The sequence below is a fragment of the Pseudonaja textilis genome, chromosome 2 (genome assembly GCF_049901715.1).
Source record: "Pseudonaja textilis isolate UNSWEBS1 chromosome 2, rPseTex1.2, whole genome shotgun sequence".
In the NCBI taxonomy this organism is placed as follows: Eukaryota; Metazoa; Chordata; class Lepidosauria; order Squamata; family Elapidae; genus Pseudonaja; species Pseudonaja textilis.
This window is the reverse complement of record NC_141991.1, coordinates 168,096,460-168,110,093: the sequence shown is the minus strand read 5'-3', so window position 1 is coordinate 168,110,093 and position 13,634 is coordinate 168,096,460. Positions and strand designations below refer to the sequence as shown.

Here is a 13,634-nt window from a genome sequence, read left to right as displayed (position 1 = left end):
ATCCAATGACAGCTCCTCCTATGTACAGTTATAGAAACAGAATGTTTTTATACACAAGGCATTTTTAGATACATCAGATCGTTGTGAACTAGCCAAGAAAAAGGAAGAGATCTTTCTATCAGCCCTCTCTCTGCCTGATGGACAATCTATGCAAATGAGCGATATATACAAAGATGGTTCATTGTTTACGACGTGTATGTTTGTTTTTTAACCTCAATAATTTTTTAGAATGAAAAAGGACAACACACTTTTCTGGAAAATAAATGCACTGGAACATTGAGTTAGGTAAATACCAGAGATAATTGTGTTGTTGCCAACATGAGAAGAAAGGATGTAGAATCATAGCCAACACAGATGTCTACACTTACCTCTCTGGCACTTATTTTTCTTTACAAATAAATGAAGGTAACTCTCTAGATACTTAACACTGAGAATAAATTTATATTTTAATACAGTGAGCTGTTTGTTATTCATTTAGACTGTCTTCTTTTTAAACTCCAGAGAATTTGAACTCAAATGAGCTACTGAGTATAATTAATACTTTGTATACTCGTGATTCTCATAGGTTAGATATCCAATCTAACAGAAATAATCCGCACTTGTATTATTTTTCTGCATACTGCCTCTTATATCCATAAAATGGTTTTAACCCAAGCCTACGTTAACAGCAATATAGCAATATAATGTGGCTGCGAACAGGGAAAATTGGGTTTTAGGCCGTATTAACATTAGTTTTTGAAAAATGGAAGAATTCCATACTGGTCAGATATCATCTTAGATATTACATCTAATTCTATGTCCCATATTTTTAAGAAGTTTGAAACAAACTGGAATGAAGGGCAATGGGAATGATAAGAGGACCAGAAGTTAGATCTGATAAAGAGAGAGAGAGAGAAATGGTAATATAAACTCTTGAAAAGAGAACATGGGAAGCAATGCTCCAAGATTCATTAAATGCCCCATGCAGAATTTAACCAAGACAATATTTCTCTGTACCAGCATGGAATAAAAATGTCCTATTGCGCAGGACATGGAATAAGGATTGTAAATTAAAAGACAATGTAGTAAGATCAGTCAAGAAATGGAATCAGTTACCTTAGGAAGTGGTGTAGTCTTCTTCACTTAATATATGTAAACAATATACAGGATAGAGACAATAGTTTTATTTTGATTTGTGCACTGAATAAGGGAGTTGGATCAATGCCCTAGAAGTGTGCCTTCCAACTCAGCGATTCTATGATTAAAATTTTAGTTGGCTGGGTGGTAGGTGGAAGAGCACCAAGATTTTCAGAAGCACAAAATAATTTACAGGAAGTAAACACCATTTGGGGGAGGGAAGACATGCCTACTACCCACAGAATTCTGAGTGGCTATTTGACAGAGAGAGAAAACAAAAAATCACAGACAATGAAATGCACTATCGTCCTGGTAGAGATCTGGATTCCACCTCAGGAGCCATCAACACAACACAATTCTTTATTATAGAACTCACCACTATATTCTTAATGTCTAACATGACACATTTAAATTAGAGAAAGTTGCAGGGGACTTTTGTCACCCTTCAGAATATCACAAGCAAATTGGTTTAACTCAAGAGTATGTATCAGCTTTTTTGCAAGGGTTGTGGAAAAGTTGGCCACTCCTGTTTTTAAGGCAAAACGACAGTATCTCTAAGTTACACAAAACAGAACATCGAGAACCATGATGCCTGTTACTTAAAGATGGCACCAACTTCATATTACACCTGACCAGTTATGTGGCAGAGAGGAGATTATATATATATAGCAAAGAAGAGATTTTGCCTGCTTAGAGCTAATTGGACAAAGCGACAGAGTCTTGAGTGCCTTTTTATATTTTAAAATATTATACGTTGGGATGATTTTCCCAAAGTAACTCTGCCTTTCCACCCCAAAAGAATCTGAAGACAAAAGAAGATGTCAGTTGGAAAAACATTCCCCAGATTATATGAGGAGTTACAAGTTTATATCGACAACAGAAGGCTTGTCCATAGCAGTGCCATCACGTTTGTTTGACACTAATCCAACTTAACTAATCTAAGTTATCAGGTTTCACTCAACAGGCCATGTGATTTGGAGGGTGGGGGGAGAAAGGAAAGGAAAGGAAAGAGAAGGAAAGCAGGAAAGCAGGGGATACATCCACTTACCCAAATTAAGGAAGTCTGTGCTAGAGGAAGGAGGCGGTGCACTGTGTGTGGAAGGAAACACTGCAGGTACAGCTGGTGCATTTGAACTAAGAAAGTCACCAAAGAGGTCAGGACCGGTAAGAGTTGGACTGTCTGCATTTACTGTGAATGGGTCAAACTGGCCAGCTAAAGATAAAACAAAACACAACACAACATTGCTGGTGTTACTTGAGATGCTTCCAGAAATAAGGCAAGCAAAAAGTTAAGATTCTGCTCTGGCAAATATAGCAAGCCCCGAGGAAGTGCCAACACAAGGCATATTAAGGATAAATTCTTTCTAGATGTTAAGACTGAGCTTTGCACAAACCTTGACTATCGTTAGGGCTCAATTACTATTATATAACATCAGAAAGAGCAACAATCTTCTGTAACGATGCCTCAGATAATCTGTATCGTTCAGCCTCTTAAAAGTCTCTCGACTCCCAATAAAGAAAAAAGCAGCACCCTGTGAAACCCGCAAAAAAGCCAACTAAGTTTTATACTAAAAGAAAGCCGGCCGGCAAACTGAAATTAGCACAAAACTCATCAGCAGAAGGAAACCTAACAGGGCTTCCTTTACAAAATAATAATAATAATAATAAACCCCTGTGGCCCTGGTGACCCGAACGGAAGGAGAAAAGTTATACTGTACCAGTCAGAAGGGAAGGCATTATTGATTTTTTGTTTTTTTCAAAAGAAGCTACAAAAGGGCAGGGAAGAAAAGAAAAATAAACAGAAAAGCAGCTCCCAGCCTGAAGGTATTTCACTGCCTACTGTCAAGCAAAAACTGACTGCAGCTGCTCAGGAACCATATTTATACCCAGCAGGGAACGCCACACTGTGGCCAGTGGGAAATTTGGCAGATGCTCCTCCACTTTGCCACTTAAAGGTTTTAAGAGTCAAGGCTCCTAGAAACTAAGATGTGTAAAGTTGCTCCGATTAGCAACCCGCTCCAACCACCGCTCATCATTTCAAGCAAAACTAACCTGCTCCTTCATCATTGATTGTTTTCATCATCACACATCAGCAGATGAATATAATAATAAACGAGGCGATTTTCATAAACACCCAACACGCAACCCTGTTCCAAACGATTACAGCATAGTTGCCCTCGTCTGATGTCAAGGTGTACTGCAATCATTAGAACAATCTTGCTTCCTCAAGGGCAAACTTCCATTTGTAACAGATGGAGAGGGCAGGATCTCAACAGGTAAAAAACCGTACGTATTACACACAAGAGGTTTGGATTCAGGTTTGAATGAAAGTTCCCACTGTTTTTCCAGCCATTACGAGAGTCCATCCTTAATTCTACATTCTGCTGAGATTTTGAGGGAGGTGGCTAAACTTTGCAGCGGGATACAAGACAAACTGAAAACCGCAAGGGTGAACACACTGGTTTTCATAGTTTCTACGAATGTGCAATTAATCACACCTTTCTCCAGTCAGATTCTGAGAGCAAATGCAGTGATTGGAATTCAGAAAGGAGACAGACTGATCAAGGACCAAATCAAGAACCAAATCAGTTGACATTACAGGCAACCTTCCTTGGCTGCCAAATTCTAAACGAATCATTTAATGTTCAGAGAATATGCTTAACACCCCTGCCTAAATTTTATAAATATGTTATGCTACAATTAGTTTCAAGAACACGGCACCCTCTATATGTGTTGGACCAGATTTTCCATCACATTGGGCCAGAACTGAAACTAACTAAAACAATTTGCCCCAAAACTCTATGGAAATCTACTTTAACATTATAAGATACCATTTTAAACCTTATGAAGAATGAAAGAAGAGACATTTTAGGGTTAGATGGAGCGTTCATTGTGCCATTATACTTTCCAACAGTCTTAACCCATAAGACACCCCTGTTCCATAATCTCTTTCCATTTGGAAATAGCCCATGGTATCAATAAGATCCCTTGAATGGGAAAAACAGGCAGTCAGAACCCAGTTGAAACATTCATTCAGCATACAGAAACAGAATAGGAAAAAAGTGTGTGAGCACTGGCCTGTCTTTCCAATAAAAAGGTAATGGTAAAAGAGTCTCTGAGATTTCACTCTGCTACTCATTGGTGACTCTAGGAGGCAGTGCTCATCTCTGTTTCAAGGCCACTGAGCCAGCGCTCTCTGGAGACATTTTGATGGTCATGTGGCCAGCATGACGTTACGGAGTGCTGTTACCTTCCCACTGTAGTGGTACCTATTTATCTACTCGCATTTGCACGGTTTCAAATTGCTAGGTGGGCAGGAGCTGCAATGAATACAGGACCTCACCCCCATCGTGTGGCACTCAGGTCTCAAACTTGGGCTGTTGGCTTTCCAAATGACAAGCCCAGCGTCTTAACCACTGAGCTCCTGTGCTGCCCAATATTATTGGATTAACTCTATTTCCTAAAAAAACACACAATAATTTCTGATTTTGAAAGTTTGCAAGTTGCTATGACTATGAAGTACAGATAGTCTTCATTTACCAGCTACAACTGAGACCAGCAACCTTATGTGCCACAGTCATTAAGTGAAAAATCAGATGATCATCCCAGACTTAAGCAAATCCATCATTAAATGAGCCACCATGGTTGTTAAGCAAGACATCTCAGGATTATGACTTGCAATTTCACTTCTGTGTTTTCCATTAATTCCAGCTTTTTAGGATGTTGGTTGTGAACCTCATAAATGGCTTTACAACCAGCTTTCAAAAAGCAGAACTGTGCCCAAAAGTGCCCAACAGCATCACATAACGATGGGATGTAGTAAACGGCTGTAAATACAAGGATTGGTTGCAAAGCTCTTCTTTAAAAAAGAAAAAAAACTGTTATAACTTTGGTCACTAAACAAAGCAGTTGGTAAACAACGACTACCGGCAATAGCTACCATTGATAGTACTCAAAAATAAAGCTAATATGGATTCCATTATTCTTGGATGATATTAAACTACAAGCACACACCTCTTAAGATCTAGAACCAGATTTTAACCATTCTTGCTTTCCAGCTCCTGCCTGTGCCTTTAAGGTAAGATAACAAGTTGTAATAGCAGCAGGAACTACTGATAGATTACACCAAACAATCACTCTATTAATGATCAGCATAACCTTTTTTTCATTTCTCTACTCCTCCTAACACATTTATACAGAATTTGTTGTGCTGTAAACACAAAGGCTAGAACTGTACAATTAAAAAGAAATCCAATTAAAAAAGCTGAGATTTTCCAAGATCACTAATACAGGGGTCCTCAAACTTGGCAACTTTAAAGACTTGGGGACTTCAACTTCCAGAATTCTGGGAGTTGAAGTCTCCAAGTCTTTAAAGTTGCCACATTTGGAGACCTCTGATCTATTGAAACATTTCATTTTATACTCTAGAGCAGACAACACCCTTGGGTTCAATGGAAAGACTAATGGAAGAAAAAAACTCTTCACAAGCTTGTGTGTGTGTGTGGGTGTGTGTGTGTGTGTGTATGTGTGAAACTCACTATAAGGGACCAAAAAATGGCAGAAAAGGTGGGGCTTGTCAGATGACATTCGGAAGCCCTGCTCTCTTAATCACAGATTTGCCACAAAATGCCAAAGGGAACGAAAAGTTGTCTTCTCTTTTACTCAGCTGCTCCACAGGCCAGAGTTCCAATGAAAAGGAAACTCAAGGTACCTACCTGTAGAAGAAGAGGTGGCTGCTGCTGAGGAACTGTTGCCCTGGGAATTGGCTGAGGCCTGGGGCTGGCCACCAAAAAAAAAGTCTGCTCCTCCGCCCAGGAGGTCTGCAGTTGAATCTTCTGAAATGTCTGGAGTGCTACCAACAAAGAGCCCATTCAGCAAGTCTGCATTGCTGGAAGAACTCTTCATCTCCGTTGGAGGTTGGAGCAGTTCAGGAGCAGCCTCTGAATCCAGCCCAAGCAAGTCAATGCTGTGTACCTCAGGAGCCTCTTCTGACTGAGCAGCTGGTATATCAAAGGCAGCTTCAAAAAAATGCTTGCCATCTTTCTCTTCCAGGAGGTGCAACTCTCTGTCCTCCAAAGGTCCAACATCATCGGGGAATGCCGAGAATTCCTCATTGGAAGGTTCGATCTCCTCCTCTTCTTCATCGCGCCCAGGACTCTCTTGAGAAAAGGAACCTTCAGGAGCAGTTTCAGACTGTTTTCCTTCTGTTTATTAAAAAAAGAAGAAGTTTGTCCATATTCATATGCCTTTCCCTGAAGAATTCAATGCAAAGCATATGGGATTCTCTTATCAACATAACAATTCATCCAAAGGCACCTGCTGAACTCAAACGGCTGACTTCAGAGGAATATAACTTTATATGTCAACAACCACTTTTCCCCTAGGGCATTTTGGTAAAGCTCCAAGCAGCACTCCTCCAAATTGCCATGGCTCCCAAGACTTAGCACAGCCTTGAGACACGTGGATTTCAACTCCTAGAACAGGAGTTTGGTGGCTTGCATGGTTAGGATGCTGGGTTGGAGGTTAACATGCCTGCGTTCGAGACCCAAGTGATGCCATGTGGTGGGATGAGCTCCTGTCCTTTGCTCCAGCTCCTGCGGGGGGCATGAAAGGAACCCCCAAATGGGCGTCCCCTGGGAAACAGTGATGTCACTGGCTAGTCCTTTCAACCCAGAAGCTCCTTGGTGCTTCTGACACGAATGCGAACTCCTAGAATCTCCTAGTTAGCATTACCACCGGGAAATTACAATTCCCACATTTTGAGACTGCCCAGTGTGAAGAAGAGTGTCTTAGTGCCATTGACACCAAGTCCAGAGACCTCTTTTGCCTCTGGAAAGGCTAGAGAAGGAAATGGTCAGACACAGTGAAACGGCCAGCAGCGGAAACCTCTCCATCTTGAAAAAGAAACTTTAGGTGAGGTGTTTCGCCAACGACATTAATTGAGAGAAAAGTGCTTCAGAAAATCATATCCATCATAATCGAGAGGAACCAAGGAAGCAAAAACTGTTTGCTTTCTTTATGCAATGGATGAAGCAAAGCAGGTGTGATTAAAACAAAAGGCACATTGGAAAACAGAGCTCTTCCATTAGCTACATTGAAAGACCAGTTTGGAGTTTTTGTGCTGACTTGGTCAGATTTAAGAATAAGGATTCAGGACAGGTATTTTCTCTCTTTCTCTCTCTCTCTTTCTTTCCTGCTCCCCCCATTTTTCGGCCTGAATTTAGATTATAAGTCTAAGGCGAAGGGTGAGATCACTCATCCATAAGCTGCTCTGAGAACCTTTGAGGCTAAGAGAAGGATAAGAAAGGAGTTTAGAAAAAAACAAAGCGCGACAACACAGCTTTGGATAGTTGACCGATCCTTTCTCTTTACCTTGCCAGTCAAGTGTATGAAAGAAGTTTGCCTCGGCACTGCTGCTTTCTGGAGAGTCTGGCTCCACAGGTGGACCTTCAGAGGAGGCTTCCGATGTTGACGCTTCTGCTTCGTATTGGGCAGTTGACCCTGGCTGCCTGGGCAGTTCCGGCTTTCCTATCAGGTTAAAAAAATAACGATCAAACCCCAGGAATATGAAAGCATCCTATTTAAGGACCCGCCTCTTTCGGAACTGGCTTTCTCTTTAAGTGCTTAAAAAAAGGGGTGGGGTGAGGGGAACTACTCAAGTAGAGAGTGAAAAGGAAGGTTACGGAGAGTTTAAGTGGGCGTTCTTTCTTTTTCCTTACCAAATTTTGATAAAATCTCTTGTTGCTCTTCGCGGCTGGAAAAAAGGATCTTGGGATTTAGGCCTTTGATGTTCAAGTTATCCCAGGGAGCTCGTTCCATGATGGGCTTGTTTCGTGGCTCTACTTCTACTTCTAGATTCACTTGAAACAAGTCAGGATACTTCTCTTGAATATCACAGGCATCCAGATCATACCTGTAGGAATATTAGGTTAGTTAGAAGCACTACTTTTTTTCTTAAAAGGAAATGGCAGAGGGAAGCCTCTTGAAGCAAGATGGTAAGAACCCTGAAAACAGGAGTGTCCAACTCGTGGCGTCATGTGACATACTGGGAATTTTTTTTCCCCCCTTCACTAAACCAGGCATGGGCATGGCCAGCGCATGATGCATCCAGCCCGCGGCTCAGGAGTTTGACAGCCCTGCCTTAAAACAAATTTAATATGCTTTCGTGAAGCTTGCAAAGGCAGCCCACCCCAAAATTGTGACTTTAGCTCTTTTAGTCCTCTATAAAAGTCCATCATGATGAAATATAGGACAAAGAACCTGGGTTTTCATGGAATAATAGAGGATTTCCCCACCCTGTCTCTTAAATGTTGAAGAAAAATCCGATCTTAGAACAAGAGTTGTTAATCATCACTTTACAAGGGTCAATGGGGTCAATGATAATGAAACCACATCCGGAAAACAAGTAGAAATAATATGAATTAGAGAAAAGAGCTGCAAATTAGGTCTCAGGATTATTTACTTCCAGTCTTAACTCTCCCTGTTACACATATGAATTCTTCTTACCCAGCTCTGCTACTGTTTGGCTACAGGTAGTCCTCAATTTACGACCACAACTGAGCCCAACATTTATGTTGTTAAGTGAGAAATTTGTGAAGTAACTTTTGCTGCATTTTACGACTTTTCTTGCCGCATGTGCTAAGTGAATCCCTGCAGCTGTTAAATTAGCAACACGGTTCCTCACTGACTTTGCTTGTCAGAAGGTCACAAAAGGGGATCACACATGACCCCGGGACACTGCAACCGTCATAAATGTGAGTCAGCTCTCAAGCATCCAAATGTAAATCGTGTGTGTGTGTGTGTGTGTGTTACAACCATTGTTAATTGTGAAAAACGGTCGTAAGTCACTTTTTTCAGGGATGTTGCAACTTCGATCACTAAATTAACTGTTGTAAGCCAAGGACTACCTGTATTATGTCTGCCCAAACCTAGAACAACTCACAACTTTTGCTTCAGAGCTCAGCATTTGGTGTCTATTTTATCTTCACTCTGAAGTGGTCAGAAGCCACACCAAATGCCGCAGTCAGAAACATGGAGAATCTCCATATGAAGGCATTTAGAAAAGAGTGGGATGCAGCCATCCTCTACCCCTTGATCTCTCCATTCTGGTTCATCTTACAACCATTAGCATCCACATAAGAGTCCAAGGCAAGGGTCTTCAAACTTGGCAAGTTTAAGACTTGTGGACTTCAACTCCCAGAATTCCTGACCTAACATGACTGGAAGAGGAATTTTGGGAGTTGAAGTCCACAAGTCTTAAAGCTGTCAAGTTTGAAGACCCCTGGTCCAAGGTATGTGTGATGACCCAGGGCGTGGCACAAAAGCAACAAAGTGACAAAAGTAGGTAAAGTCCCTTTAATTCCTCTAACTTGGCCCCCAATGTCCAGTTATCATTGGCTGGAGAAAAAACTCTCCCAAGAAGTTTTTAAAGGGAAGAAATTCAGTCCGAACCCAAAGTACATATAAATTATAAATAAAAACCAACACAAGCCACGCTGCAGCAATTAATGAGACAGGGCAGGATAAGGAATTGCAGACTTCCAAAAGATAACGAAACACACACAGTTAGCAGGACGCCAGAACCCAGATAAGATGTGGCAAACAAAGATAATACACACTTTGCTTCCAGCAAGGTTCTATGCGCAAACACCCTTTTTATCTGATATTCCCAGCTGTAGCTAATGAAGGGAATCAGGGCCTTTTTCTCCCTCGTAACCCATGTTGCTCCCTTATCCGTTCCTCCCTGCGTGCCCTAGGATGAAGATGGGGTGGGCCTGGGTCTTCCTCTGAATGCCCAACCGGACTGTGCCCTTCCCCAGTTTCCTTCACAGCCACCGGAGCCACACTCCCACTCCCTGTCAGCTGTTCAACCTCCCCCTCCAAATCAGATTCCAACAGGGGCATGACAGTATGGCTGAAGAAAAACCTGGTTACTCCCCAGTACTTTGGTCTCTGAAGTAGAAATGATGTTGTCCACTGGGTTGAAAAAAGGTTGAAGAACGGTACTGGAGGATGCTCTACAGGTAGTCCTCGATGTTTCGAGTTTCTGATGCTAAGCGAGACAGTTGCTGAGTGAATTTTGCCCCATGTTAGAACTTTTCTTCCTGCAGTTTTTAAGTGAATCACTGCAGCTGTTGAGTTAAGCCACACAGTTGTTAAAGTGAATCTGGCTTTCCCCATTGTGACTTTGCTTGTCAGAAGGTCGCAAAAGGGAATCACATGCCCCCCAAAACACTGCAACTATCATAAAATATGAACCAGTTGCCAAGCGCCTGAATTTTTGATCGCATGACCCTGGAGATGCTGCAATGGGCCTAAGTGCGAAAAACAGTCCTAAGTCACTTTTTTTCAGTGACACTGTCATTGTGAATGGTAGCTAAATGAACTGTCGTAAGTGGAGGACTACCAGTGTTCAAAAAACCCGAACGAATACGAATGCAAGTACGAGAAGTGTTGGGAAGCATTTCCTATAGAGACGTGATCAACATACTTTGCAAATTTCACAGTGGTGGCATTGCGAGGTACAAATCCTGTATGAAACTGGATCTGGAACATCTTCATTGATGCCATCTTGAAAAGGAACAAAATAAAAAAAAAGACGAAGAAGAAGAAGAAGGAATTAAGACATGCTAGTGAAGCAATATGTCCTAAAGACACAAATCCTCATCTGACCACCTTCAGCATTTCATTACACATATTTTCTGACTGCCAATCTTGTGTTAAAAGGCCTTTGGCCCTGGAACAGTTTATCTTGCATCCCAATGATTTCCTGCTGTCGATATATTTATTCATAGCATTTGAAGCCAGGCCCTTTTTTTTCTTCTTCTAGGCTCAGGCAGCTAGAATCAAAGTCAGCCAGAACTATCTTGGTCAACAAAAAAGCTGAATTAGTGGCTAAGCGTTATTGTGAATCAACTCAAGCGTTTCAATTACTCTAGATACAGGAGAATCTGAGTTTTCTGCAGCAATCGGCAGAAAATTCATATTTATATTTCTCTTTAAATGTTTAATATTTTTAAAAAGGCTGGTTCTCAAAGATCAAACCACAGCACTTAACTCTAAAAATTTCACTGGAACGTTTGACATTTTTCTGCAGCTGTTGTAGTTACATAATTTCCAATAATTATTTTATTTATAATTACACAACTTTGTTTAGAAAAATCAGTTGAGCTCAGGAAAGCAGTAAAGTAAAAATGAGGAAATGGTTTCCTATTTATAGAGTATTAAAAAGGAAAAAAAAAATCCAACCAACTGGTAAGAACAAAGCTCTACCCTGAGGTGCTCAATAAACATTTTCAGAACTTATAAGCACAGAAATCTCCAGATTGATTGTTACCTTGGCTTGGAGTCTGCCACCTAAAGTGGACCTGGCATGATATATCACAATGAGGACATCTCCTTGGACAGTGATGCCTAATGGGATGACTGCTTTCCCATCTTCCATTTTGAAATCCCTAAGGAGGATAAGCATAGACGTGATTTTAAGATCTGAATGCAATTGTAATTCATTCTACCAGTTTATTAGTTCATTGCTTCCCTATTTAAAGATATTCCAACACATCTGCTCTCTTGCACCTGGGGCAATCATGCACACCATACAGAAGTCAAATTAATATCCCCTAATTTGATTTTGACTTCTACAGGTATACAAAAGTCAAAAATAATTCATTTTAGTTTATTAAAAGATATGGTCATAGACTAAAAAATAGATACAGTTCAGTTTTACTTAAAGTTGCGCTGTGTATATATGTGCCTTCAAGTCACAGACTATCCAGATTAGTTCCTGCAGTTTTCTCAGCAAGGTTTTTTGGAAGTGGTTTGCCATTGCTTTCTTCCTAAGGATAGGAGAAGGGAACTAACCCAATGGCTGACTTCATGCCTTAAGGTGGGACTAAAACTCTTGGTTTCCTGGTTTCTAGCCTAGTAGAACTATTGCACTAAACCAGCTCACGATAAATATTTAAGGATTGTTCATACAGCTATAGTATTATAAGTATTACAGTATTATAAACTAGGATTAGTTAAAGCAAATCCATCTTTGTCTACCCACATTTAATCAAAAATAGACTTTTGGGATGGTCCTGCCTACCTTGAAAATGTAAAAAAGGATGAAGATTAGCCATACCCAAACTGTTATCCTGGTGTGGTCATTAAATAACAAACTTTTCTCTCTTTCAACCCAAAATCAGATTACAAACTGATCTGGGAACTCCATTGTTTCTATTATGAAAATCTGGCTAAGTACCATGCAAACTGATCAACCAAGCACAAAACTACAAACATTCCTTGCACAAGCACATTTCAGGGGATTCCTGTTCTAAAATGAGGTATTAATATTTGCAGCAGGTATTTTCCACTTCCTGTTGCTTACTAACACTGGATTCTAGTTGTAAACATGCCAAGATTAAATGGTTTGGGTTTTTTTGAGAGCCATTTCATACCACGCTGCAGGATAACCTTCTCAAATCACAAGCCCTCTCCCCATATATATTATAGTACTACTCCCATCAATCCTCAGCTTGCATGACCACTGGATGAAGGAAATGGCTGATTAACATAACTGAACTCCAAAGAGTACAAAATTCAGGCAAATCTGCCTTTACTTTAAACGAACATCTAAAACTTGAAAGACTGACCATCTCTGGCTCTTTTTCATCTGATGTCCAGCTTAGCCTCCAGGCTAAAGCAGGGGAAGGCAGTGAACAAAGCCAGTCCACCAGCCTTGATAAAATTTCAATTTCTCCTTTTCTTTCTACCCTTAAGAACTCTGGGGTTTCTCTTTTTCTTCCCAATGTCCCCTTTATGCTTCATCTTTTACTTCATAAATCGAAGACAGGGATGCTTTTAATAGGAATTAATCCAGGGAGATTTTTTGCACAATAATCAAATAAAACATCTCATAAAATAGCCATTGCATGAATTAGTATCTGCTTCTGATAGTCAACTCTAATTGACTATGCCAGCTATAAAGCTGTGTTAGATATTAAGGCACCAATGGATGTCCTCCCCACCATACAGATCATCACCGCAACAGACAAAATAGTGGCTGTCGGAAAATCCCACTTACTTCATTTTATCATATTCTTGTGAGGTAGTGGTTATTCTTTCATCTCCAACATAAACTTCGCAGAAAGGCCTGCAGCCATTGCGCTGCTTGCTGAAGAGAGGAACTGGAGTCATGATGATTGACTTTATGAGGATTGGCTTGCTGTGAGGAATTATGGGCTCATCCGCCATCATGTCACACATATATTCAATATATCTGGGAACATACAAGAATAGTCAATGTATACAGTCAAAGAAGACTGCATGAGCCAAGTCAGCGCAATACAGCTTCAACAATAAGTGTGCAAAGGCATGTATTCTTTCTCCCACTATTCCTAAGCTGTACGTAGTTAAACAGTATTGTAACACAGAGATAGTCTGAAAAGAATAAAGCCATATTTTTTTCAGTTTGTATAGTTCCATAATTGGGAGACATACTTGCCATAGACCAGGGTTTCTTAACCTTGGTAGCT

At 40.6% G+C, this 13,634-nt stretch overlaps 1 protein-coding gene across 2 annotated transcripts in view; it reads right to left on the bottom strand.

The window, feature by feature from the left end:
• GAK (cyclin G associated kinase) overlaps nucleotides 1–13,634 on the bottom strand; it is a 78,966-nt gene that overhangs the window by 14,307 nt on the left and 51,025 nt on the right. Inside the window, exons 16-22 of one of the 2 annotated variants that reach the window (XM_026712759.2) lie at nucleotides 13,184–13,378; nucleotides 11,453–11,570; nucleotides 10,607–10,686; nucleotides 7,836–8,029; nucleotides 7,489–7,644; nucleotides 5,832–6,320; nucleotides 2,165–2,329 (exon numbers count right to left, since the gene is read on the bottom strand). In XM_026712759.2, the coding sequence (XP_026568544.1) occupies nucleotides 2,165–2,329; nucleotides 5,832–6,320; nucleotides 7,489–7,644; nucleotides 7,836–8,029; nucleotides 10,607–10,686; nucleotides 11,453–11,570; nucleotides 13,184–13,378 (1,397 nt within the window). The remainder of the gene's footprint in view (nucleotides 1–2,164; nucleotides 2,330–5,831; nucleotides 6,321–7,488; nucleotides 7,645–7,835; nucleotides 8,030–10,606; nucleotides 10,687–11,452; nucleotides 11,571–13,183; nucleotides 13,379–13,634) is intronic. The other variant, XM_026712760.2, reaches the window with a different exon arrangement.